At 39.0% G+C, this 27,047-nt stretch overlaps 1 protein-coding gene across 7 annotated transcripts in view; it reads right to left on the minus strand.

Moving 5' to 3' along the window:
* The window catches only part of kirrel3b (kirre like nephrin family adhesion molecule 3b), a 200,831-nt gene that overhangs the window by 21,650 nt on the left and 152,134 nt on the right, over positions 1-27,047 (minus strand). For all 7 annotated transcript variants that reach the window (XM_053235210.1, XM_053235207.1, XM_026927410.3 and 4 more), the window contains exons 5-9: positions 20,437-20,587; positions 11,419-11,524; positions 5,599-5,747; positions 5,235-5,362; positions 3,200-3,326 (exon numbers count right to left, since the gene is read on the minus strand). In XM_053235210.1, the coding sequence (XP_053091185.1) occupies positions 3,200-3,326; positions 5,235-5,362; positions 5,599-5,747; positions 11,419-11,524; positions 20,437-20,587 (661 nt within the window). The remainder of the gene's footprint in view (positions 1-3,199; positions 3,327-5,234; positions 5,363-5,598; positions 5,748-11,418; positions 11,525-20,436; positions 20,588-27,047) is intronic.

Genomic DNA, 27,047 nt, shown 5'->3' on the forward strand with positions numbered 1-27,047 from the left:
GGGGACAACAGTAATATGTATCCATTAGCACGGTTTCTGCTAACTGCCTCCCCTGCTAGCGCTGGTCTATAATTAAATTACAGCAGGCTCAGGGGAACACTCAGAATCTCTCAGCTGTTTTCCAGGCTGCCGTGGGAGCTTTTCATACTTGTGACGTGTGACAGAGAACGCAGCGATATTGACAAATAATGAAAAAGTGCGGTTTAATTGTTAGCATAAAACAACTCGTTTAGATGTAGCACTGGAAACGCTTGAAAGAACAGAAAGAACTCTTGGGATTTCTGTCTTTATTCCTCAAGCTCTGATCACCACGTCTTCCCACTTTATCGCTCTGAGCACGGCTGCATTGATATAAAACACCAGGGATAAGGAGTTAGTCTTGGGAAAGCTTTTATCTTTGCACCTGCATTGGAATGTAATCATGCAGAAAGGAAGAGAAAATTCCAGATCAACAGCTGAAAATCTGGGATCGTCAGTCACAAAAAGCCAACAGTTCTTTTAGGGATACAGAGAGAGTGTGGTGGCGTTCATGTAAGAAATAAAACACTTGAAGATGTGCTGTTATCAGAAAATAATCAGTGACAGGGTAGTGTGATCAAGAGGACTTCCTGATACCACCCTGAAGTTGCTTGTTTTCAAATAAACGCATGTCTTAAAGTGTTTTATTCCTCTTACACCACAGCAATCTGCCACTAACAAAACGCTAACAGTCTGTTTCCTAATTAAAGAGCAACATTGCATACTTTTTATCCATTTATAGTTACGTATAGTTACTGTTGAATTCTTTTTCTCTTTCTGTGAGGAGACAGTTATTCTGCATTGCTGGAATGAGTCTCCAGTGTCACCACTTTGGAAAGGAAAAGATAGAGAGAGATTTAGTCTAAGGGGTAAGACCATCATTTTTTAAGCCTCTACGTGCAGCCGTAAAAGGAAGAATGCCAAGGTCAAAGTCTGTGCTTAGCTTGTGAGAATCTCGACGTGTTGCAAATGGCAAATTATAGGTTATTATTCGGGAACGTGTAAAATCAAAGGCAGGAGAAATTGCTGCACTTTAGTGAAATAATTTTTGTCTTTAAAGTAATGAGTACAGATCAATAGAGCACAATATAACCAAGGACATGAGCTTTAGTCTGTTTTGAATTTAGTTTGTCTTTAAATAAAGCATTACCATGTGTTTTACCCAAACTGTAGAACATGCTTTGTATAGTGCTTATACTGCAGTCCATATTATACTCCACTGTAAGTCCATACTACGCTCCACTTTTCAACTGCAATCATTGGCAAATTGATGTGGTAGAAGAGGAATAATAGAGCTCAGATGTGCTGCTGTGAGAAAATATTTGATTGAGAAATTTTAGAGTAAATATTCATCTCTCAAATGTGGCAGAATGTGTGGTAGGTAACAACACACTTGTGTGCTTCACACATCCCTCACGTCAAAATCTGAAAGAATTCTGCCTCCTAAGCTGCAGATATGTGCTGCATTCAAAATGAGCGATGCCCAACACATTTCCCTGAATGGCCTGCTGAGAAAGAGTGGGTTTGAATTATTGACGAGATACAAACGGATGCTGTTTTTGCACCACGTCAAAGACGGATTCAGTCTGAGTGGCTAAAACGAAACAGTCATACAATAAAAACGGTTAAACAGAAAAATAAAGTGTTTAATTCTAATCTGTCTGAGCCTTGCAGAGATCTTATTTTCCTCTCTATTCGTCACATCAAAAAACAATAACATATATGATAATATTTATATAATGGATGTAGTATACTGAAAGTAATATACTATACGGAAAGAAAAATAAACTCAAACCAACTAACTTGATAGCAATAAGCTGTCTTTCCTCATGGCCTCACGCTGCTGGAATGTGAAAAGGTACCATTTTACTCTCTATCTGCTCACTTCTAAGTAATTCTGTACCCTGCGTTTATTTACCCATCCTAATACTGTTACTGGCGACAACATCAATAATTTACTTCAACCAAACTACATTAGCAGTGGATTCTCTCCCTTTATAGTGCAAACAAACAGACTGGCTGAAACTCTGTGTTATAATCAGCTCGAGACACAGTGCTGGGCGATGGCAGGAGGCTACAGAGTGTTTGGGGACTACAAAGCTCTCTTCTAGTGAAAGTGGCTCCGTGGTTAATGTTTGCCGCTTGAATATCAAGCAGGCGTAATGAAGTCATTTATCGGCGAGAAGCTGGGTCTCCCACTATCCTGCAACCTTCATTAGTCTGCCACCATCGCCTCCCGCCAACCCCGCAGAATTTAATCTGCTTTAATGCACCTTTTTATTGTTTCAACTTTTCGGGGGATTTATTTATTTATTTATTTATTTATTTATTTATGTTACTGTTGAGTTCATTTTTAAAATTTAATAAAAAAAATAATGAAATGTGACATGAACTATTATTATTATTATTATTATTATTATTATTATTATTATTATTTGGATTTTTTTTTCAGCTTTCTTATGTTTACCAGTGACAAAAAACATAACACACAAAAGTGTTTCCTCCATGGCAAACTGTAGAATAGTAAGTCTACTACTAGTCCAACTCAAAGTATTAAGAGAAATGATCATTATGTGTGTTAGGAGCAATACAGTACATGTTATTCTATGAAAAACATCATTTCTATGAAACATGCATTGCAAAATAATAATAATAATAATAATAATAATTATAAAATTCTTAGCAAATTCTATGCAAACCAGCTTGACACATGGATTCCTCAAACATCTGTAAATTATTTTTCTATTTTCTATTCTATTTTATGATATGTGTTGTATAGATTTTTTTTCTTAAATTAAAACAGTTCTTGGACTTTATATTAGTACATCTAGTAACATCAGTCAATGGATCATATTCAGGTTCAATAAACTTATAGTGTTTTATTGGTCCAATATTTCTTTATAACACTGAGTCCCAATTCATCTAAGCAAAGTACCAGACTACACAGGTATGCTTTAGTTCCCAGAGAATTGTTTTCTCTCTCTTGCCAGTGTGACAAATCCAGCATTAACACCTGATCATTAGCTGATTTACAGCTTGAGAATGGGGCAATACTCAAGGTCAGTGGAGGTGGTTTTCTGTAATTGGGAACTCGAGCGTGAAAGTACTGCTTACTACGAAAATATTAAATTGCTTTAATCCTTGTCCTCATGTATGTCATGGATAAAGAAAAAAAAATTACCGTTCACTGTAAGCGTAACCTCTTTCTCTCCAGCCCCGACTCGAGGCACTACAGCACGGCACACATATTTCCCAGCATCCTCCTGCCTCACTGATTTTAAAGTCAGGATGTTCTCGTTGCTCAGCACCTGAGGTTAAAAAGCCAAAGGTTATCAAAGTCAAAGGTAATCACTTTAGCAAAAGAAAAGGGTCATGGTCATAGTAAATCAAATAGGACTTTTGGGGTAGTTTAGCTTAAAAATGCTCTCCTTCTGAATTATTAAAATCTAATTTGGGGCGGAAGCAGTGAACTGTCAGAGTGTGTTTGATGGTGGGGTGACAGGCACCAAAACTTCAACAAGATCGCCTAGAGATGACAGAACAGGGACACTGAGAATTCTGCATTCTGGAATAATAGAACTGAGGTGACCATGCTGAAACAGCTCTGACGGTACGCTGATCTCAGAACAAATGCCGGAAAGGAAACGCACACCTGCGTATTCTAAGCTTGAACCTTGTTCAGAATATATGTCATGTGCCTGTTTTCATGTCATGTCTAAGGTTAAGAAATTAAAGGTCATGTACCTGACACTGAAATATAGAGTTAGTAAAATGTTTCTCAGGAGAGTGAGGAGTAATTATAATGCCAATGTTATAAATTTATAAGCAGCTATACTGAAATAAAAATGAAACTATGAAATAGATAAAAGAGACTGCATAAACATTTTGTCATTACAAGTACTTCTCTGAGTTGGTTGAATATTTATATGCTTGAATACATTTTTAAATCTATGAAAAATGTATAGAGAAAATTCCATGCCAGATCAATATACAGATGGTATTGCTTGCTAAAGGGCAACATGAAACACTGAAAAGTAAAACCTTCATTGCATAAGTGAAAAACAATCAGCAGGAGATCACTTTTTTGACAATTAAACACTGCCAATGAGTCACACGTCAATGTAATAGACCACTGCATTGCATTTCACTTTCATCAGTGTGTTGCAGGGCTGTGGATGTAATTGGAGGAGGAAAAAATCGCCTGAAAGCATCGTTTTCCAGAAGGTGTCGCTGTGCATATAAAGGAACACCCTTTATAGGCTCACCGTGCAATAATCATCAAGCTCTTAGGAATTATTACTCAAACATGATAAAAAGGTTTTGGGGGAAATGCTAGACTGTCATGCTGATCTGTGCCCAGATTTGCCTACACAAATTTCTAAATAAAGTTCCCCATTCCCAGTCCTCATGACTTCATTCCTCAGAGGTGTTCCTCATTTCCTGAAGACATTTGCACAAAGTGTGAGAGAATGGTGGAACATTAGACAGGCTGTTTAAAAAATAAATATATATCACAAATGCTTCCAATGTAAAAGAAACTTTTCTGAACCTCAATTGTTAGAGCAACAACTACTAAAGTTTTTGGTAACACTTTCTATGAATTCCATATGAATGAATACATTCATAAGGCATTATACACATATTACAAATATTTGAGAAAAAAAATATATATATTACAATTTATACTGCAGTTGTTAACAAAATGCATTATAATCAATGTTTATAACACATTATACTACCAATACCAAAGGAATTCAGCCATAGTGCATTTGCTAAGTACATTATGTTCAGTCCTAGAGACAAGCTCTTTTAGAAATTATAAAGTTTTGTAGCAGTTTTGTAGATTTCCTGATAATCTAGAAAAAAAAAACTCTAGGCAGATCTCATAATGCACTATACAAAAGTGGGCTGAGGTTCTTTCGTATTGGTGATATAATGCATGATAAAAAGCCTTATGAATGCTACTTATTGAATATAATCTTAACAATTCATAAGGCTTAATAATGATGATAGCTACAACACGTAATGCATTTTTCATAAATAATCAAAATGTGTATAATGCCTTACATAATAACGCCTACATTATAACATGGTATGATTGTGTTTATAGAAAGTGAAAGTGTGCCAAGGTTTCTTTATGGAGTGAGAAGTTTAAAACAAGATTAATTTCAGATCAAAACTGGCTTCTGATTTCACCACCAGCATGAAGAACTTACCACTCCAGACCCCCTCTTCATCCACACGATCGTGAGCGATGGGTTTCCAGTCCATGCACAATTAAACACAGCATCTGATCCCAGGTCCACCTGCAATGACTGTGGCTCTGCAGCCATACGAGGACCAACTGCAGAAAACAAATATTCACTCAGCGAGATTGATATGACACAAGTCCAGAATATGCAATTTCATTTTCTTTGGCTGCGGCAAATGAGAGCCGAGTTAATTATTTCCAGTAAGCCGGTGCTATAACTATGTTTAATGATAAAAAAAAAAAAAACAGATAAGATATGCTTCAGTTTAATTGCAATGCAGAAATGGAAAGGCGGTAATTGAAAATGCAAAGACAGGCAGGAAACTCACAGTAGACGTCCACGTTGCGGCTGATATTTGTACTCCCCAGAGGGTTGGTGACCTCACAAGAAACGGCGTCTGTGAAGAAGGAGTGGTCCACTACGACTTCATAGGTGTCTCCAGATACTTCTTTGATCACATGACCTCCTTTAGCCCACCTGTAGGAAGTGATCAGTATAGATACAATGGGTTTGTTCATAATCTGAGCATTATGTTATATTATATTATAACAACAAATAGAGCTAATGTGAAGCTGAAGACAAAATCACAGCTTCTGAGCTGAAAAAATTAAAAACAAAACAGGTCCAACAGCTTCACTCGACCTCTCAGTTGAATGAAATTGAATGAGCACTCATTGTGAGCTATCCACCCTGCCATGAAAATCACAACACCATTTTGCATGTTGCTACGGCAGTGGCAGGAGAAGCACCATCCTGATCCAAATGCCACCCTTGCAGAGAAAAAAACAAAGCAGAATGTCTGGCTGTCTAATATAGCCTGGTTGCTGAAACACAATGACAAGTGCCTCCCCTTATACGCTAGTGGTTTTAGAGTGTCTGAGACAATGTGTGATATGGGAATCATTGAAGTGACTGATCCCTGTTGGCCTCAGCATGTTTTCAGTGCCTTGGTAGCACACTGACAGCATACACCCCCATTACACCGCTGGGGAAAACAAATCTCAAAGTGACAAATACGCAGACCCCTACTAATGTTAGTAAATGGCACCAACCTTCCACGGCACAAAGGGGGCAGGCATTAATGAATCGATGTATCTCTAAATGAGAAGCGCTTCATTTGTGTTGGAAGGCAGCCTCCTGTGGCATCATGCCTCGTCTCCCATCCTGCTTCTGTAACGATTCCTAGAATGTCACCAGGGCTGTTGGCAGCTGAGGTGAGATTCATTTGTACAAGGCATAGGTAATAAAAGATTGAGCATCTCTGCATGGAACTTAAATAAATCTCAGAAAATTGGTACATTCTGTCCTGGTTACCTCATAGCAGAGAAAAGATGGCACAAAATTACTCTTTGGAAATAAATAAATATAAAAATAGATATGTTACTCAAATTGAAGTTGCAAAAATCACAAATTAGCATTGCTTACATTAACTAACTCCACAACTCTGAGCGTAATAAGAATAATTTAAATCACAATTGCTTGCACTAGCACTATAGCTTGTGTGAGGGTGGCTGAGAACTCTGTCAGCTCAATGCGCCTAGGAACACCTGTGTTTCCAAAAATATTCAAACCAGGGCAGATGGGAGCTTGCGTCGCCTCAGCCCCAGACATAATTGCTCCTGGAAAAGAGGCTGTGCTGCAGCCTGAAACTTTCTCTTTATGAGTAATTAGACCAGCAGTCACCTGCTATGTGCCTACCAGAGAGAGACACCCACCCTTCCCGAACCAACATTCCACAACCTTCTTTGTAATCAGATCAATAGATAAGCAGTGCTATAATTTCATGTGGCTCTAAATAGCCTTGTTTAGCCAGTAGGTTCTGAGGATGCTTATCAAGCATCAGAGATGAACTCTTTCAAGTTGCTTCCCTGTCTTGTGTTATTAGCTTAAAAGTGAAACCATGGTCATGGTGCAGGGGTTTACAGCTGCACTGCCAGATGTGCAGCGTGTTTGCCAATGTGTACGGCATGCCGTCCAATCTTTAGCTCAATCTTCAAAACCCATTTCCACAAGAGAACGGCTCACAAAAGGATCATGTGATGATGACAAGCAGTATCTGCAGAAAGTGTATCAAATGCAGTGTTACAGTTTTTTTTTTTTTTTTTTTTTTTTTACAGCAATCTATAAGGTATTAAGCTCATCTGTGTTCATTAAGCACACTGTTTATTTTTATTAGGCTGATCATGAAAGTTAAAATATGAAATCAGTCAAAAGTTCAACTGATAAAAGCTCAGAGAAAAGAACAATAACATCCACCAATCGCAGCGAGTTATTGTACAGTGTCAATGAGTTGTGCACCTGGATGAATGAAACTTAATTCATGTCCAAACACTGACACTGCTATTTGATTCATGTCCAAACATTGACATTCCCATGTTCCAGGATGACAACTGTAGGATTTTATTTTGGAACAGCAGGTAAAACATCAAAATATACTTCTCCAAGCTGAATCTCTAGCTGAATCACTCCCAATCAGTGAGACTGGTGTACCCAAGTATTAGAAATGAGGAGCTTAAATGCCATTGATTTTGTTCAGTTTTTCCTTTTGGGAGCCCCAGTAAAGGTTGTACAGCAGCAGAAAACAGAGGTTTCCTTTCATACAATCCATTTAGGTACACAAGAACCATTAACTATTAAAAGAACCTTTACAGATCTCTGTTTTCTTAGAGAGTAGGTGTGATCATTGGATTGGTGTCCTTCATTCTCCATAAATTATGGTTATTCGACATTAATTAGCTACGTTCTTAATGTTTCTAGCTCCCGAGTCTGCACTCCTGGCTCATCTCCTGACTATTTTGTGAGACTGATTTTTCTAAATGGGTGTTCATTTGTCTACAGGTTTTAGGTACCTGTATACCTGTTAATAATGCCTCAAAGTCATGCCTCATGATTGCATCTGTGTCATCATTTTCACAATATTTCAACTGGAAATATGTATAAAAAAGTTCCCAGACATAGAACCTGGGTTGAGAAAGAATGCATGAAAGAGACTGGCATGGAATATGGGTTCTGATCAAGCCATAAATTATGGACATAAAGGACAAGAATCAAAAGTTGGACCATACATTTTTGGGAGACATTTTCACTCACTTTTAGTAACTGCTTTATCCTGGTCAAGGCTGCAGTGGATACCAAGCCTTTCCCAGAAACACTAGGAGCAAGGTGGGAATACATCCTGGATGGGATGCTAGTCTATTGCAGGGCACCATGCACACAGACATTTAGACCCAGGGGTAATTTCCCATAGTCAGTTCACATACTGGCATGTTTTTTGTTAGATGAGAAGAAACCGGAGTGCCAGCACGAACACCAAAGTTCAGGATCGAACAAAGGCTCCCGGAGCTGTGAGCCAGGAATTCTATCCCCTGTTCCATGCCACCCTTAGTGTAATCCCAGGGATGAATATTTATTAACACTTTAACAAAATCCTAGTATTATTTTAGTGATGTAAAACCTTTGAGCTCTTCTGCTCTCCAACTGGAACAAACCCAAATCATCCTGATTATCAGGCATTTTTAAAAGAAGAGTGTTTGGGTGTGTTTGAGCTTGCTGTTGGAGATCAGACTTGACAGGCTATTCGCTTCACTTGGGGATTTGCTCAGGTGCAGAGACATTTCAATATCATTGAGTCTGGAGATGAGAGATTTGTCTATAGAAAGGCATCTTTTTGATTGGCAGTCACACAATATCTATCAGGGAGCCGTAACGACAAAGGTGGGTTTGTTGATTGAGCTGATATGTTTTCACATTTTTACAGCTGTGTGGCTGACATTTCAATATTCTGCTGAGTAGAACATGCACATGATGGTGATGTTGTTCCTAAATTTCTCTCTTCTACCCCAACCTCTGTCTCTCCATGACTTTATATCTCTGTGTCCGTGTTCCAACATATTCAGGATGTGTTATTTCTGGCTCGGAAAACCCACACGTTTAATGGGGGGTCATTTTATTACAACATCAGAGCACAGACACATTGCCAGAACTCTTTAACACACACACACACCCCTGGCTCTTAGATCCTGTTCTAAGCAATTTGCTCAGTGTGTATGCCTATTTCAGTAGCATAGGCAGAGTCACCGGGGATCTGCAGTCACCGAAAAACAAGCAGCATCTTCTGTGTGTGCACATAAAACCCTCGGCAGGCATATTGAACTGGGAATGAAAGCATCATCTTGAGCACCTCTGAGACATTAGTATGGAGATGCATAACAGAACAAAAAACATGACAAAGCAGTGCAAACACACAAACAACAACCACAGCATAAGTATTTCAGGGAATTTTGTTTCTTCGTTTGGTGGAAGGATTGAACAGCATCACGGGGTCTTGAAAGATGGATCTTGTCTATAAGATAGACATCTTGTCCATATTCTTCAGGTTGGAACACATGCACAACAATGCACAGTGCATGTTTCCTTCTCCTATGCCAAGCTAGCAGTTTCTCTGTTTACCATCTCGCACATAACAATGCATCCCAGAACCCTTCCAACACATTGATCTCCGTGAAGTTCAAACAACTTGGTTCACCGGTCCCCAATGAACCTCTATTATTAATTCAAGTTCTGGTTTCATACCTCACTGCTTTCCTACTCTGAAATTCATCAAGGCAAGTGCCAATCAACAGTGTTGTTAAAATCACTAAAGTGAAATCAGACTAGATAAATCAAAGGCCAAACTTGACAAGGGTCAGGTATTAAAAATTCCAAAATGAGAGGACATACTTCCTGAAAATGTTGAGTAAATCAAGTATTAATATTGCAGGTAGTGTAGCACAGATGTATAAAGTCATGCCTATGAAGCTGCCTTAATTGAGAGCAAGAAAGTAGAGAGTCTGACAGAAATAGAGACTGAGGAGGAATCAGTAAAGTGTCCAGGGACTTTTGGGGGGTTATAAAGAGGCTGTTTCTTTAAGAATTCTCTTACCTGACATGCACAAAAAGCTGAATTTGCAGAAGACATCACTTGGTCTGTTTCTTCTCTGCCTGATGTAGTTCATACTTCTCTGTGCTTTGAAGTTTCCCTTTAGCCCCTCTTTGACTAAGTATCTCTCTCAATGAGTAACCCCGTCTCCCAAGCACTCTTGTTCTCTTACTTTGAGTCAATACAACTTTTTTTTAATCTCTTATAGATGAAGCCTGGTGATATATACATTTGGAGGAACACCAAAAATCCCAAGAACACCAAGAGTTAATAAACTAGAGCACTCAATGTGACAAGAGTCAAAACTAAAAACTTCTCACAAGTCTGAACTGGTATCAAGGGACTCTCTATAATGGATTATCCTGATAAAAACAGAATAACATTGGAATGGCTATATTACTTTTTCTTTTAATGCTTGAATATTTCTACCTTAAATGCCATTGATTTTGTTACATTCCATTCTCTTATTGACTCAATGAAGTGTATGACAACCAACAAACTGTTTTCCTTAGGTTGTTAAATTCTCTTTTTTACTTCTTTCACTTAAAAAATGAAGTCATGGTCTCCGCTACATTTAGCAGTGAGACAAAATGAAAAATGCCCTCTGAATCTACAGATGCACATCTCTCTTCTGGTCTGAATCAATAAGCGAACCAAGTAGTCCAGGGCTTCATGGTGTATTATTAAAAAAAAAAGTCAAACTCCATTTGCTTCTCAGTTCGGCCACCTGTGTGCACTCAAAAGATCCTTTCCATTTTCCTAACAATTCTAAAGACTTGATGCTAAGTGGTTCCTGGCACTTGGGATTTTACGCTATTCATACCTTACTTACCTTAGTTTTAAAACCTCTGCCTGAAAGCATACGCTGAAATACAACCCCATGCGTGGTGAGTATAAAAAAAAGGAAAAAAAAGAAAAAAATAGCTTGCTCTTAGTTCCATCTGGTTAGAGAGAAATGTCAGTATGTCCATCTGCTCCTGATCTTGCCAAGACAAATTTCAAGTCACATGTTTGCAAAAGATGTGCTTTCATAAATGTATAAACTTGCTTCATAGACACCTATATGATATTTCCTATTTAACGAACCTTTACAGAACTCCATAAGAGTCTCAGAACACTATAAGAAAACTGAGACTTCTTTCCAATTCGATTATAAGATTAATATTAGAAAATATGATTAAATGTAATTTGGATATATACTGTACATTGTGTTATGCACAAGTGTTTTACCTGTACTGCGTGACTGGTGGATTGGCTTTAGCAGAGCAGTGGAACTTCACCAGGTTTCCTTCCAACACTGGCTGGGGTTCAACAGAGAGGTTTACCAGTGGTAAGTCTGCAAGGAGAACAACAACATATTCAGGCACAAAACACTAACAATCTTCTTCTTTTGTAAGATTGAGATTCTACACCACTTAGGGCCATAGTACCCTTACTTACTTTTTGTGCCATTGCAAGCAATATTTTAGTCTTAAAACCTTTTACAATTATCAACTAGACACGTTCAGCACCTTTAATAAGTTGGAAGAGGAAAAATTTTATTCGCAGGTAGCAAAAATTCTAGGTGGAGATGTAATTAATTGTAAATTGATTGTAAATAGATCATAATTAATAGTGTATTTCCATTTATTAAAACTGATAGTAATGACTGACTTTGGGCCATATTCAGAGTTGAATTGCATGTGTGTAGCGATGAGTTAATAACGAAATAGTGTATTTTGTATTGTAACTGCAGATGTAACTATTCAGACATTATTGGGACAATTACGCAAATGAGGTGGTGATTTACTGAACACAGAGGGGTGCCTTAGTTGTCTGACTTTGGGGTTAAGCACATTTTTCTTGAGAGATATTGGCTCAAGGAAAAAAGCAGGATTAAATCCAGCACCAGTCTCTGACAGATTGTTATACGCAAAATATATCATGCTGACAAACTCAAAAATTTGTGGAATGGTTTTTGAGGGCAATATCAAATGTATATATATATGACATTATGAATTAATTCATTAGTTGTATGAATTGTCCCTGGAGAAACCCTTTTTTTTGTATTGGTTGCATATGAAGGAGATCATAGGAACCAGCTCTTAATCAGAGAAAAAACATCTCATTGACTGAATTTTAAATGGCGTTTTGGTTATTACAATAAAATTAAGAACTCCACCTACAGCTATTTAAACTGCTATGACAGCTTGGGCAGCTTTGAAATTTTTTCTATAGAGAGTAGTGCAAATTAAAAAAAAAACAAAAAACTGGGCACAATTCCTTAACTTTTAAAACATGTCTACGGTTCTGCTAAATTGTCAAATTAATTTGTACATTCATTTTCCTACATTACCACACAAAATTAAAAGATTAAAGAATGATTTTTTTTGTGACAAATTCAGTCACTTCTGCTTTTTCATTCCTGCCAAAAAATCATGCTTTCTGCTGCTGGAGGTATAAAATATTAAGATACTTCTAATTCTTTGTGCCATATCCAAAATAGGATATGCTGTATCAAGTGCTAATTTATAAGCTGGCGGTAAATGTGTGCAGAACCCACAGTGTTAAATTTGCTATTTTTGTCTAGAATCTCGTTAACATGATTACGATGACTAGGATCCTGTTCATGACAATCATCCTTAATACTGTACAGTTCCTAAATGATTGAGATGAATGTAATGAAATTGTAATGAATAAACATGCAATCTTCTGTGTTTCACATTGTTCACAAATGTACTTGGGGTGACAGATAACAGCAACTCTCATAATCCCACAAGCCAAACAGAAAGCACGTAGAGTCGTTAACAATCATGTTGTGTGCAACTCAGAAATGCTAAAATGTCATGGCAAAATATGAAAGACCTGCCTGCTGTCCTGAATACATTTGAGGACGGGAGATTATACTGTGCTGGCCGCCTTCACCAGCATAAATGGTGGTTAAAATAGCTACAATATAGCCTTCACTTAGTAAACCTGGTCGTTTTTATGAAATGTCACTGTAACTATTAGTAAAATTACTCTGGAATACAAATGTATCTTGCATAGTTGTTTATTCTCTGGACTAGCTGGTGAAATTAAATTCAGGCTTTAAAAAAATAGTAAAGGGACAGTAAGCACATGATGAATATTTAATGTGTAGCTACACATATTAGGATTAATTATAGTCTGATTTCCTCTTAATGTGTAGAGTATTAAAGTAAGAAGCAAACACTACAATCATCATGATATAAAACTAGGCTTAAAAATAACAAGCCCATCAGTTACGCTCATTAAGTAAATGTTGACTTTGGTTCTCATGCACCATTTCTCATTTTCTTTCATTTCTTCATACACTCTCTACAGAGCTGTTCTGGTTGTTAAGATGGATCAAAGCCCAAATCCAAAAACAACATTTAAAAGACGCAAAACAAGTACTCTACATTTCTTTGAAAAACTTATTATTTGTAATTATCCTCAGAAAGTTCCAGTTATGTAGGTAGTTACTTGGAAATTGTCTGAAGTTAATGTCTAAATATTACAAACATTTGTATATGAAGTAAAGTTTTGACAACATAAGGGTTCTTAGATTCCTCAGAGGGTTTTTATTTTGAAATTCTTACTGAAAACCATATGTGGTTCGAATTGATATAGAACCTTTAAAACTTGTGCCATTGGAGTAATCCAGAGAACTAGATTCAATAAAATTTGTTTTGAATAGCACTTTTAATAATAGACATTGCCACAAAGCAGCTTTACAGAAATCCGGATGTACTGTATATTTAGATCCCTAATGAGCAAGCCAGTTGTAACTGTGGTATGGAAAAACAAAGGAAACAAACTCAAAAGGGAACCCATCCTCTTCTGGATGACACCAGATACAGGGATTATAAGTCATTATTTTTCTACAACTATATAATATAAAGACAAACAGTACAAAGATTGTTAAAAGGATGTTTACTGTGGGTATATTGTGAATAAGAGCCTTTACAGATGGAAACTTTATGATTAGATGGAACCTTTTTTGTCCTAAAAGTGTAAAAAGTCATAAATATGCTGTACTTTTAGGTTTTTCTAGTCCATATATCCATGTAACTCATCCTTTTAATGATTTTTACCCTGCTACCAATGGTGAAAATATTGGAACAATTGGCACTGGAGCCTGAGCTTGGTTCACTCTTATTCAGCCTAGAGATTTTCAGTTCAAAAAGCAATTTCAACCTCATTTCTTTTCCCTTGTTCTTCATATCTGTTCAAGAGACAAGTGCCAAATGCCACATTCTGTGAGAGCGAGAGTCATGTTTCTCTGTGACCACTGGACCAGAAAACAGAAAGAATCCAAAAAAAGGAAGAATCCAAATCAAAAAAGGAAAGGATCGTTATGCAGTTATAGACACTTGTGAACAGAGTGCATGTGTTGAGTGGTATCACTTCAGAATTTCAGCGTCACGTGACAATGATGGATGAGGGGATAAAGTTTGGAGGAATACACAGAGGCAGAGAAAAAAGATAGAGTAACCTGGATCAGGTTGGTGCCACTGTATTGTGTGTATTTGGATGTATTCCTGTCTCTATATGCTGTGAGTCAAGTTACAGCAATATAATCTCTATTGGGCATGTTCTAGAGCAATGGTGGGGCACAGAGACTGGCATGAAGAATGGAATCACACTAGGCCCAAACTGCTGAGTCCCAGCTGAGCGTTTGTGTGTGCGTGTGTTCTTGTAGTTTATGTACCCTGAAGGCACACAGCTGGACAGTGTGAGCTCAGCTGCTGCAGTCCCAGTTGGAATGTGTTCCAGGTGGCATCCTGAACCTCTTCTGCCTCTGTCTGTGCAGGAACTATGGCTCACCACACACACACACACACACACACACACACACACACACAGATACACAGACACCTGTGCCAGGTCCTTCCCTGCCAGCGCAAGATGGAATGCAAATTTCTAAACCCATGAGACATCCTGCTCCACCAGGCAGCCAAGCTGATCACACAGCGGGCCTCATGGTCACCATACGGCTACCTGTGTAACGTTAGTATTTCCTAATTGGCCAAATTGAACAGATATAGCTGCAAGTCAACCAGAGAAGAAGCCAAGTGGGCGGTAAGGCTTCACCTGCACCAGGACAGTCTAACCTTCAACAGCTTTTGGTGTCCAAACCAAAATGGAAATTGTCACCATTGCAAATTTATAGGGATTCTGACAAACCACCATTTGTTGAAAGTTTTTTTTTATTTTTAACTTTGCAACTCCGAGATTAGGTCAAAAATTAGGAGCGCCATCAGAGTCTGTCCTTTTTACTGTCTTCTCATGAGACAGGGTGAACATTTCAATGTTAATGCATGTGGTTCCTGCAAGAAGACATCACTTGTGACAAAATGCTGGCTCGTGTTCTTAAACATCATGACAAGCAAGCTCTTGCTTTCCTCAGACATATGGAACCAAGAGAAAGAGAGAAGAGTAACTGGGTTACAAGGGTCATGTAGACACCATGTGAGAGCCTCTACAGGCAGTTTGGCTGTGGCTTGAGACAGCTCCCTCGACCCAGTCTTCGTTGACGGACAGTGGCTTAATAAAATCGGTTTGTCACTTTGATGTATAAATGCATGAGTTTGCTCTCTGGTTTGAGCCTCATGTGAGCGACAGGCCATCAATATGCAGCGGTGCTAATTCCTTGCCTTCATCTGGAGAGTGCACACAGGGGTCTGAAACACAGCCACCATCATGACAGATTCGACAACAACAGGGGAGCAGAAGAGCAGCAAGAGAGGGAAAAAATAAATAAATAAAAAATGAGAAGACGACGACAGTGGTGTGCTGACAGCTTTTTGATCGGAAGTTCAAAGCAGAGAGCAGATGGCATATTGGAACAATCGGCCAACTTCTTGCAGGGAGGATGAGGCAGCATGAACAGCTTCGTCCTTTCTCTTAAAGCTCAATCTCCCTTCTCACTGGGTCACAGTGGCTAGCTGTTCCCCAGGAGGGCTGCACAGGGGTAAACCTGGGTTTCAATGCAAGATGCTGACGGAGACTGCAAAATATGAGGCTAGACCCCTTCATGTCTAAAGAATACAAGAAAAAGGTACAGTATGGAGTTTCTTTATTCCTGTACGAGCACCACTATGTTACACCAATAAGATTCCCTAGACAAAAAAATAACTGTACATGCCATTTTCTTCCTAACATTGGGTAATGGCTTCACTCATTTTAATAAGAGCCCCAAACCTATCAGATAAGGATGTCTTCAGTGTTTTGAGATATTCATTCATTCATCCTCAGTAAACGCTTTATCCTGGTTAGGGTCGAGGAGGATCCAGAATCTATCAGGGAACACTGGGCACTTGGTGGGAATACACTTTAGATGGGCCACCAGTCAATTACATGGTGCCATGGATACACACACTGACACACCCATTCACATCTAGGGACAATTTATAGGAGGTAATCCACCTACCAACCTGGAAACTCATAGTAATCCCTCCTAACCAAGTGGAGAACATATGAAACTTCACAGAGACAGTAACCCAAGCTCAAGATCAGACAAGGGACCCTGGAGCTGTGAGGTGGCAATGCTACCTGCTCCTCTCAGTTTAGCCTACTACACCATTAACTTAGCGCACAATTCAGCAAGTCTTTGTGGTGCCTATTATGGTGCTTCACCTGCTATTCTGGATATTCCCACAAGTTGTGGTCTGATGATTTTGCAAGCCAGTCAAAGTGTCCCAGTATTCCATCATGTTCCTCAAACAAGTCCCACAGACACAGAGATTTATCATGCTGGAATGTAGGAGGGTCAATGTTGCACAAACAACAAGCTCAAAAAAGGCTAATAACTGATGATCCAATTTTATGCTTAGTTACATTTGTTCAGGTGTGCTGCTATTGGTAGATGCAACTTTTTAATGTAATTTTATTACAGTTTGGGTGCTGTATGACATATTGATATATGACTGGTCTTGACTAACATGATCACGTTCCTAAAAGTTGCTGAGTTCCATCATGTCACAAAATCACTCTTGTGACAAACTGCAAATGTTTCTCCATCTTTCTGGTGCATCTGTATTTTCAAATTCCAGCAATTATTAATGATGCAATTATTTATCTAGGAGTTACTCATTTACTCATACATAGCATTCAGATATCAATCTACAGGAGGGAGGGACGTAACCTTTTACAATTCAATGCATCATTTGCTCTCCCTAGTAAATTTCATATTTGGATGCTTATTTGATTAACCCTGGGTCAGAATCTGTTATGAGGGCTTATGGTAAGTAGAAATGCAGGGATGCATCTAATTATCAAGGATTCAATGGTAATGAGAGCAAATAAGGCCATAAAATGCATTGAATTTGACAAGCCAAGCTGTAAAGTCTGTGAGTAATGTTTGGACTGTGCTCTATCAGACGGGGAGAGATTTCTCTCAGAGAGAACTGAACATAAATTATCCCAGCTAGAGTAAAACCAAAAAAATGCCTTTAATTACTTTTGTTGCCAATTACATCACATTGACCAAAGAGGTCAATTAGTGAAAATCAAGAACTGGTCATTGGAAAAGATGTGAGAAGATGCTCAAGAAGCTTGGGACCTGTTTTCTTGGTCCAAATGTCACCCTCTCTCATTGTTTCTCTCTATATGTTTTTATAGAGAATAAACTGTTTGACATTTTATGTTTTTTTCCAATACTAAATGTAGATAGGACATGAGTGACAGGAGATCACTATCAACACCTCGCTACTTTCTGGTTGCAGTGTAAGAGGATGCCATTCGGGTGAAATAATGCACCAAGGTAGTGTCTAATGCTGAATGCTCCGGGGAGCTTCCTACACAGGCTACAAAGCACTGCAAACTAGGGCAAGGTCCCTGGCTACCCTCCTGTCTCCTGCTCTCTCTGTGTACCTTTCTGAGGCCTTTGTTTATCCTTTGCTCTTTCTCTTGAAAAGAATAACTGTCATTCACTTGAAATTATCCATCGATCTTGCCCATATCTAATATCTGAGGTAATATCAGGCACTAAAACAGCAGCTGTGCCCAGTGATCTACATCATTACAAATCTGCTCCTTGCCCTAAACAGGAAATAAGATAAATTGAGCATGCAATAGAACATGCCTACATTATAAACCTTTGGAATTTCCCAGTGGAGTTGCTGTGGTGCTGCAGAAACATCTTCTTTAGGTCTTGAATAGTGTTCCGTCTTTGAATTCAGTATATTAAACATCAGAGATGAGTTGGTTAGGAACTCATAAATCCACAGTCTAGCAGAAATCATCTTGGCAACATCGTGCTTGCAAATCTTTTGCTGATACGTGCAATGGCATAATTTCCTGTCCCTAAATGAGCAGTTAAATTTATTTGGAAATAACCTGCCACTGTGTGCATGTGTGGGTGTACACACGTGTGTGTCCTGCCCTCCAGAACTTTCTCTCTGTCCCCATACCTATTTTTGCAAGGCAACCCCTTCTCAATATGAACCACCAAACACCCAGCACCCCCTTGTGGCTTGAAGGATGGGACTTTAGTGGTGCTCGCCTTCCTACAACCATTCCCCATTCATATTCATCAAACACCTGTTTGTGCATAATAGCAGAAAGTCAGCAATGAATCACATTCCTTCGCGTTCCTCTGGTGCTTGATGCTTTGCATTGTACGCAAACCCACTTAGACCGCCAGTTATTCGGTCATGTATAAAGCTGAGTGGCTAAGTGACTGCATGTAATACTGAAAGCCTCATTATCCTCTTTGCATGTCTGCCCTTTCGTGCTCACCTTCCTCTCTCCTAGGGACATTCGTTTTAACTGCTTTGAAAATCTTTCAACAAGCTTCGGTCTGTGCTGAGCATTTGAATACATTTTATCCCTCCACTTTCGCTCTCTCTCTCTTTCTCTCTCTCTCATTCTTCCATGGAGAGCAGACAAGAATTGAATGAAATTAGAAAGCGGCAAGTCTTAGCAAACTGGAGGCCTGCTGTGGCTGAATCAAAGTTCAATTACACTACGTTTGATTTCTCGCGTGGCTTAATTAAAAGAGGGATGGTGAAGTGGGAGTGGGAGGTGGACAGCGGCAAAGTGCTTTGGAATCTCAATATATCCATAAGGCATGATGATGGCAAGAGAGCGGAAACAGCAAATGTTTATAACTGGGACAAAAACAGATTCCAGCTGCTGTATTGTTCTGTCATTGTTTGTTGTTTGAATGTGAAGAAAGGCTATTATTAACATCTACTCTGATTTAATAAAAAAAATCCTCACCACAACCCCCCCCCCCCATTTTGTTTCCTCCGACAGACAGCCATTTCCCAACTTATCATAAGCTGCTCATCAAACTGCATAACAAAAAGTTTAGCGCAAAAAATTGAGGACTGCAAAACACCAACACGTTTTCTTGCAGTCTTTCTTATGGAATGTGTGAAAAAAGAATGGAGCCGTCAACAGTAATGGATCTCTAAATAGCATTTTCTGCTTTATTAGTCATAGCTAATAGTGCTGAAGGAGGGTGGGATTGATGAAATATGGCAATGCTTTTGTTCGCTCTGATAATTCTGGAGAATAGTGCTTGATAAAAAAAAAAAAAATCTTTGACAATTGCACTAGTTTTTTGCATGCTGGGTGCCTTCTGCCTGGCACAAGTGGAAATCTGGAAGGAGGAGGTTGACAGAGATAAAATGAGAATAAAAGATGGGAGTGAAATTTGAACAAAGTCAAAAAGAAGCAAAGTTCCATTCATTATATAAAAAAAAGGTTTGCCTACTGATGATGCAAATGTCACATCATCACACAAACACACAATATCTACTTTCTTTTCTGGAATGTATTAGTCTAAGTGAAAATGCAAATCAACTGAGTTTCAGACAATAAATCTTAATGATGCAGGGATGCAAAGTGAATGCTTACAACCCTATTAAATCCATGTGTAGTTCATTAGCAATGCAGCACACACAGCACTTTCCTGTTACCTTGCCAGTGTAAGTGTTAGGAGTTGATAGAGGTATAAATTAGAAGAATATGAAGTTTCTTGGTACAGAAATAGATGAGAAGAGAAAGTCAGAAATAAAGAAAGAGCAAAAGAGGAAGAGGTTTTCTGCATCAGGATGTAGCAGGTGTCTCTTGTGTATTTGGATGCACCCTGCCTCCATGCGCCATGTGTCCAATTAGAGTAACATAATCTCTATTGGCTGTGCTCTCAAGCTGCAGCAGAAAGAACTGGGACAGACATCGGGAGAGAGAGAGAGAGAGAGAGAGAGAGAGAGAGAGAGAGAGAGACAGAGAGAGAAAGGGTGAGTGTGTACTCACGCTGGATGTCAATAGTGACGCTGCTCTCCTTGCCATTGGGGACAGCTTTGTTCGACGCACGGCAGATGATCGTCTGTCCTGTCTCAATGTTGGATGGTGAAATGTACAGAGTGCTGACTGTACTCTCCTTCCTGCCATCTCGAAGAAGGGTCTACAAAGAGCAAAGCAAAAGAAACATGAGCAGAGGGGGAGGCCAATGAAAGAAAGGGCATAACTAAGCAAGGCTGTCAACTGAGCATGCAAAGGGTCAAGGAACACACAAACACCATCAGTCAAAGGCCGTCTCGATTCCTGGGTTTGGAGTAGAACATTTCACCAACTAGATGCCCTGCAAACAATAGAGACCCCTGTTGCACTCCCTGTCTGTGGTCTCTCCATAACAAGGGCAGATTGATTGTAACAAAAATAAGACAAGACAGTCTGTTTGGAGGCCTTTTTCTTGGAGGTTGGTGCACAGACCATGGCTTGTCATGCGCCACAAAGGAAATCAATCTTGTTTTACTGTGCTGGTACACCAAGCTCGGCCGCACTTACTGCATTGTTTAGTACCATCTGGAAGGACTCTGCAGAATCTACTTGTTCCACTGGAAAGAGATGGCTTAGAAAGAAGGGAAGGTTTGCGAGATAAACAGATACAAAAAGACAGTGGGTGCGGAGTGGGCAAAGAAGATTCACCTAGCGGAACAAATTAGCAGTGCCATAGAGCTCTGGGCATACTGCTGAGAGACGACATCCTCCAGACAGCCCTGCATGCATCGCAATACCCACTGCACTGGAAAGATTGCTTTACTTTTCTATTCCTAAAAATTCTTCCTATTAAAAACTCACTGGCCTTTGCTATACATCTTAGCTCTTGTCGTCAATTCCTGCCAAAAGCGTCGAATTTGTGTGGGAGTTGCTTTAAGAACCAATCTGTAGCTCACACTTTCTAAAAGCGAAAACCCTCCTCCTTCTTCTCACACAGTAGAAGAAAAGTTCTGGAATAATGGTCTGAACCAGAGCAGTAGTTACATGCTAATAATTAGCATGTTCAGACTATTGACAGTGAGCTTGCTAATAGTAGCAATTACTGCCTCGCTATTTCATAGCTCCTTTTTTTGATTAAAAGAAAGAAAGAAATAATAAAGATCAGAATGAAAGCTGGTGTTTGCCATCCCACTCAGAGGGAACTGGGGCGTGGATGGAAGTGTCAAAGGATAAAATAAAGGACTTCTGCCTCCCTCCTTTTCACAAAGTGCAAAATAGTTCAACCAAATATTGTTCAGCAAAGACAAAAATCCTAATGTTATCTTGAGTTCGTGCACCATTATATAACGTGGTCTTGCTTTCACAAATTCGTGGCAGTTCATTCATTTATTCATCTTCAGTAAACACTTACCATGATCCTATTCAGGGTAATGGTCAAGCCAGAATCTATCCAGAGAACACTGCACAAGATGGGAATGACCTTGACCTGTCATCGCAGAACACCATCCACACACACATTTACACACTCATTCACACCTAGGGGCAATTTAGAGTCAACAGTCCATCTACTGGCATGTTTTCGGAAGGTGAGAAAGCCCAATCAGACATGAGGAGAACAAAACTCCACACAGTAAACTCAGCTCCTGAGCCTGGAACCCTGGAGCTGTGACACTACCCACTGTGCTTCATGACAATTCACACAACTCAATTAGTCTGAATAGTTGCAAAGGTGAAGTCCGTTAGTTTGGCACAATGCATGGCATTACTGCCTCACAGCACCAGGTTCTCCAGTTCAATCCTGAGCAAATGTTCTCCTGGTGTCTGTGTGGGTGTCCTTCAGGGTCTCTGGCTTCCTCTCACTATTCAAAAACATGGAATGGATTGGTGACTCCAAATTGGCCCAAGGTGTGAATGAGTGTGAACACGTGGTGACTGGTGTCCCATCCAGCGTGTGTTCCCACACGCTTGCGACATGTTCCCAAGAAAGGCTCCGGATCCACTGTGACCCTGGCCAATATAAAACAGTTACTGAAGATGAATGAATGAATGAGTTACAAATGTTAAGGTTAGGGTTAGAGGTAGGTTGGTGTTACCACACCTTTTCTTTAAAAAAAATAAATAAATCAAACAAAATCCAACCACCTTACCTCTGCTTGGTCAAATTTGTCCAAAATTTGTCCACATTAATATATTCTTAGATTCCATTTCAAAAATGACCTTGTGTAGACAGAATATAAAAACACCCACATAACACCAGTCTCCCAGTTAAATTTAATACTGAACTAAAGCAGAAGAAAGAAAGGAGAATCTCCACTGACTACATAATTTATTCTTGGACTATACTTAGTCTGGCCTAGAGCCCCTCCTTCTTAGCCTAAATCATGTTTGCCACTTCCAGTAGCTGAGCGATGTGAGTCAGATGGAGACGCTAAAGCCTTTGCTGAGCCTCACGGCACTCTGAGCCCCTGCAGTGAGCCGCATGCTGTCAGTGAATAGACGTGCTGATAAAATATGCTCCATGACACAGTTGGTGCTGCTTCTCTCATGGCCCATGGCCTGTCTGAAGCTATTAACATCGTGTGGACACAGAAACGGAATGGGTCTCAGTGCTTAGCCTTTGCTTGGCCCAGAATAGCTCCCAATTACAAACTAATCATTTCTCATATAACAGCCCAGAAGCTTGTCAGGAGAATAACAGACCTACTTTTTTGTGAAAGCAGAAGGGGTAAGTGGAAAGATGACCAAGATAAGCAAGAAAAAGGAGAAGTTCTAATACAATTTACACCTATCATGAGAAGCTGGTTTGTCACAATATAATTAAGCATATATAGAGCACTCACTTCCAATTTTATTCTACGCTTATTCTAAAGATGATAAAGGTCAAGACTTGGCTGACATTTTTTCTTCTTTTAGTGCTGTATTTTTAAATCTGTGAACATACAGATGACTTTTTTTCTGAGTTTCAATGTTAATTAACAGACTGAATGAGGCGAACCTGCCATATATAAATGTGGATAAAATTAAAACTGATATCTAAAAGATGAAAAAAATGGAATGGTGATTAGATGTCAAAGGGCTGTCTGTGGAGTTAATAATTTGGCTTTGGTTTACATTCTGCTGCTAAGCTAACAAAACTTTGATATATCAAAACACACACATGGTGGATTAAGGTTATATCAAATGTGTGGCAGTAATTGCAGACTACCCCAGCCTCACATTCTGCAGCATATTACCACCTATTAAATCAATAAGTTGTTGCAATGATTTTGTTTTCTTTATTCTTTAAAAGAAAGTAGTGGTTTCTTCTCAATCCTGGGGTCAGAAGCCATTCTTTGATTAACTAATTTAATCCCTGCACCTCAGGTTCTGATTAATTTTTGCCATTTTACGGCACAGTTAATTAAATGCCTCTTTACTTTTCCCATCTCCCAATTTTAATTCAGTGGCAGAATGCCAGTGAGGGTAATAAGCTTGACAATAGAGAGGAATGGACTGATGTTTCTAGCTTTAATAGAAGAGGTCAGGTGTGCTAAATATAACTACACTTATACTGTCTTCTTACAACCAAACCTTCCAAAATTCTCTGCTTGACCCTGTGTCATGAAAAATTCATTCGGAGTGCTAATAAAGTTCATTAGAGTGGCAACAGTTTTCCCTTTCCGAAGATGGTCTCCTGGTGAAGGTTATGATGAAAGCCTTGCCTCTAATTATATTAGTGGTTATGTGGAAATAAAGGGTGGGAGAATTAATGAAATTTGAGAGGCAGGTAAAAAGAAAGGGCTTTCAAGGCATGTGGGTGGATATGAGAACAGAAAAGGACACAAAATGAATTTACTCTGGAGTACAGAAACAAAAAAAAAATGTGCTCTCAAAAAAGGAAAGTTGGCCTATAATCAGGGAAGAGTTATCATTTCATATAACCCACTACTGAGACAGAACATAGGTCATATAATTTTACTACAAAACTAATAAACTGATCTTACCTAATATAGCCTGCAACATACCTGACAATTCAAGAGTGATTATATCTCCTATAATATGCTACAGGACAGTTTACAGCTCCTATAGGTATCATATGACTGATAATGCCTCCTATAATAGTTATAAAGCTAGTTATAGTTCTGAGATTAGCATTAGTCACTGCAGTATATGTTTGCTATGTGTGATAGACACTGAGCTCTGTACTCCAAAGCTCATCTGGCGTGCTGCTCACGCTAAAGCCTCTAATCTCAAAAATATCTCTTTGCCTCTATGCTAATGTAAAACTATTCTCCTGTGTCCCCAGAGGAACTACAAGCACCAGCCTTATTGCAGCTTATTTGCTGATCTCCTGTACTTCAATTAGCACTCATACCGTATCATTTCAGCTATTTATAGCGTGAGGGAAGTGAGAGGGAAGCATGAGGGATCACTGAACATTCATGTAAAGGCTTTTGCAAGCGCAAGTGTCAAATACAATCCCTAACAACATACACATGTTCCCTGAAGACCTCATTCACATCCTTTATAATGATTATGTTGACATTAGAGAGTCAATAGTGCCTGGCCATAAATCTCCTCGATCAGGCCACCTCTCCAGGAAATGACATCATTTTGTCTAAGTCACACGAATGAAAAGTACTTTCAACTTCCATCTTATGCAGCCACAGCATGTGAAATGGACCTGAAACTTTGACAAGGCTTGACTGGGATTTGATTAGACAATATATTTAATTGTATTGTTTCATTTGTTGAGGCTGAATTTGGTATCCCACTAAAACATCCTAGATATGTTACACTGAGAAACCGGACTGAGAAAACTGGTTGCTGTATCACCCCCTTAGGCTTTTAAGCACATTTAAGCTGTCAAATGTTAATGAGAACATCATAAAGCAATCATTTTGAAAAATTAAACAAGTTAATCAAAAACTTATAAATGAAAAGAAGACAAAAAAAACATGAACATGGATAAAAAAAATAAATCACAGACTCCACTTTGAGAACCACTGGTGTATATGATGAAACGTTTCCACCAGATTCTCAAGTAATTGCCGACTGTTTTTTTTTTTTTCTCTCTCATTTGATGTCTAACTTTTTGCTGGCTTATATGGTTCCCTATGCAGAATATTTAGACATGACCATCCTGGATGTTCCTGGGATAGGTACTGGATCTTGAATAAGATAAAGCGGTTATGAATTAATAAATAAATCAGCCAGTGAATATAGTCTTCATATTCAGTAGTCATAATAGGTATTTTCAGACAGAGCTATGGATTCAAAGACATGCCCACCAGTCTGCAGTATCCAGACAGACACAGCTCTATTATCCTCCATATTAGCCTCCATTACTCAGACTAAGCATTCACATCTTAATTGAGTGCATTGCTTTTTAATGTTATGAAGAGAGATATTAGGAGTTTGGATGGTTTCCATCCGTCACCACGCAGAAGGTCTCTCTATACCAGCACTGCTGCCAGGCACAGGAAGCCATCTGATTAGCGACACCACCGCTAACGACCGCATGCAGCTGCATGATGGGTAAACTGCCACTTCTTCGTCCCGGCCAGATCGATGCCATTTATCTCCCATCCAGAAAAAAAAGCCAATAATAGGATGAGAGGGAGGCCCTAAAGGGCTGGCTTGCTCATTTATATGGAAATGGCAAGGTGATTAGAGGCTGGAGGGTGCAGATCTCTACCTGAATTTTTTCTGGGTCAGAATTGGGATGCTGAATGGCAGGAAATATCATGCTATTGGGATAATTTGCTGTAGGCAATGTGTACATCTTAGGGAGCTGTGACTTTTTAGGCTGGACTGGATACAGAGAATACACACGTATACACTGTGTGGCAGCCTGTGAAAGCCTTTCAAATTGTCTGTGAAATATTTTTCTGCAGACTACAGACTTTCCTGAACTGACATTGATGGGGAAATAATCACTGATTAATTCAGTCAGATCTCTTCTGTTGGATAAATGTCTTTTCATTTATGCTTTTTTATAAAGTCATTGAAACATTTAAAAAAAAATTGTCAGCTCTCGTCTGTACATTGTGTGTAAAACTCTCTACTCTGTTTTGATGATGATGTGACAGCGCAGGAGCATCATGGATATTTTAAGAGCCGGTAACTGAATTGATTAGGCTATGGCATGTAACTATCCAACAACTTGATCAAAACCTGACATTCACACTTAGCAAGGTTTTAGACATCTTTAGGCAGAATGGGATTTTTTACCACTGCAGTTGTTAAATTGGTAACTTACACATGATATTTGCAGGCAGATACAAAGGCAAGGTTAGAAAGTAGCCAAAATAAAATAATTTCCAAGTTGTTTTGGTAAAAATTATATTTATGTTTCCTTAAAGTACAGATGTTCTTAAAACAGAAATACTCAGTTTTGGACAAAACCTGATTTTTAATCATTTTTGGCTATTCTCCAGAATTTAGCAACAGTGACATTTGATGCATTTCCCCAGACTGCTACACATACACAAACACTCTTTTGTAAGATAGAGCTTGGACAACTCCAGGTGGTAGCACTATTTTAAGTGGAGGTACAGCTGAATGGATCTGAGTTCTGGTAGAATACCAGTGCTCAGCCTTATCTGGCCATCTGCTTGTTTTGTTGACACATTTAGCAGCTGCGAGCTGAATTTCCTGGGATT

This window comes from Pangasianodon hypophthalmus, chromosome 6, assembly GCF_027358585.1.
Source record: "Pangasianodon hypophthalmus isolate fPanHyp1 chromosome 6, fPanHyp1.pri, whole genome shotgun sequence".
NCBI classification, from domain to species: Eukaryota; Metazoa; Chordata; class Actinopteri; order Siluriformes; family Pangasiidae; genus Pangasianodon; species Pangasianodon hypophthalmus.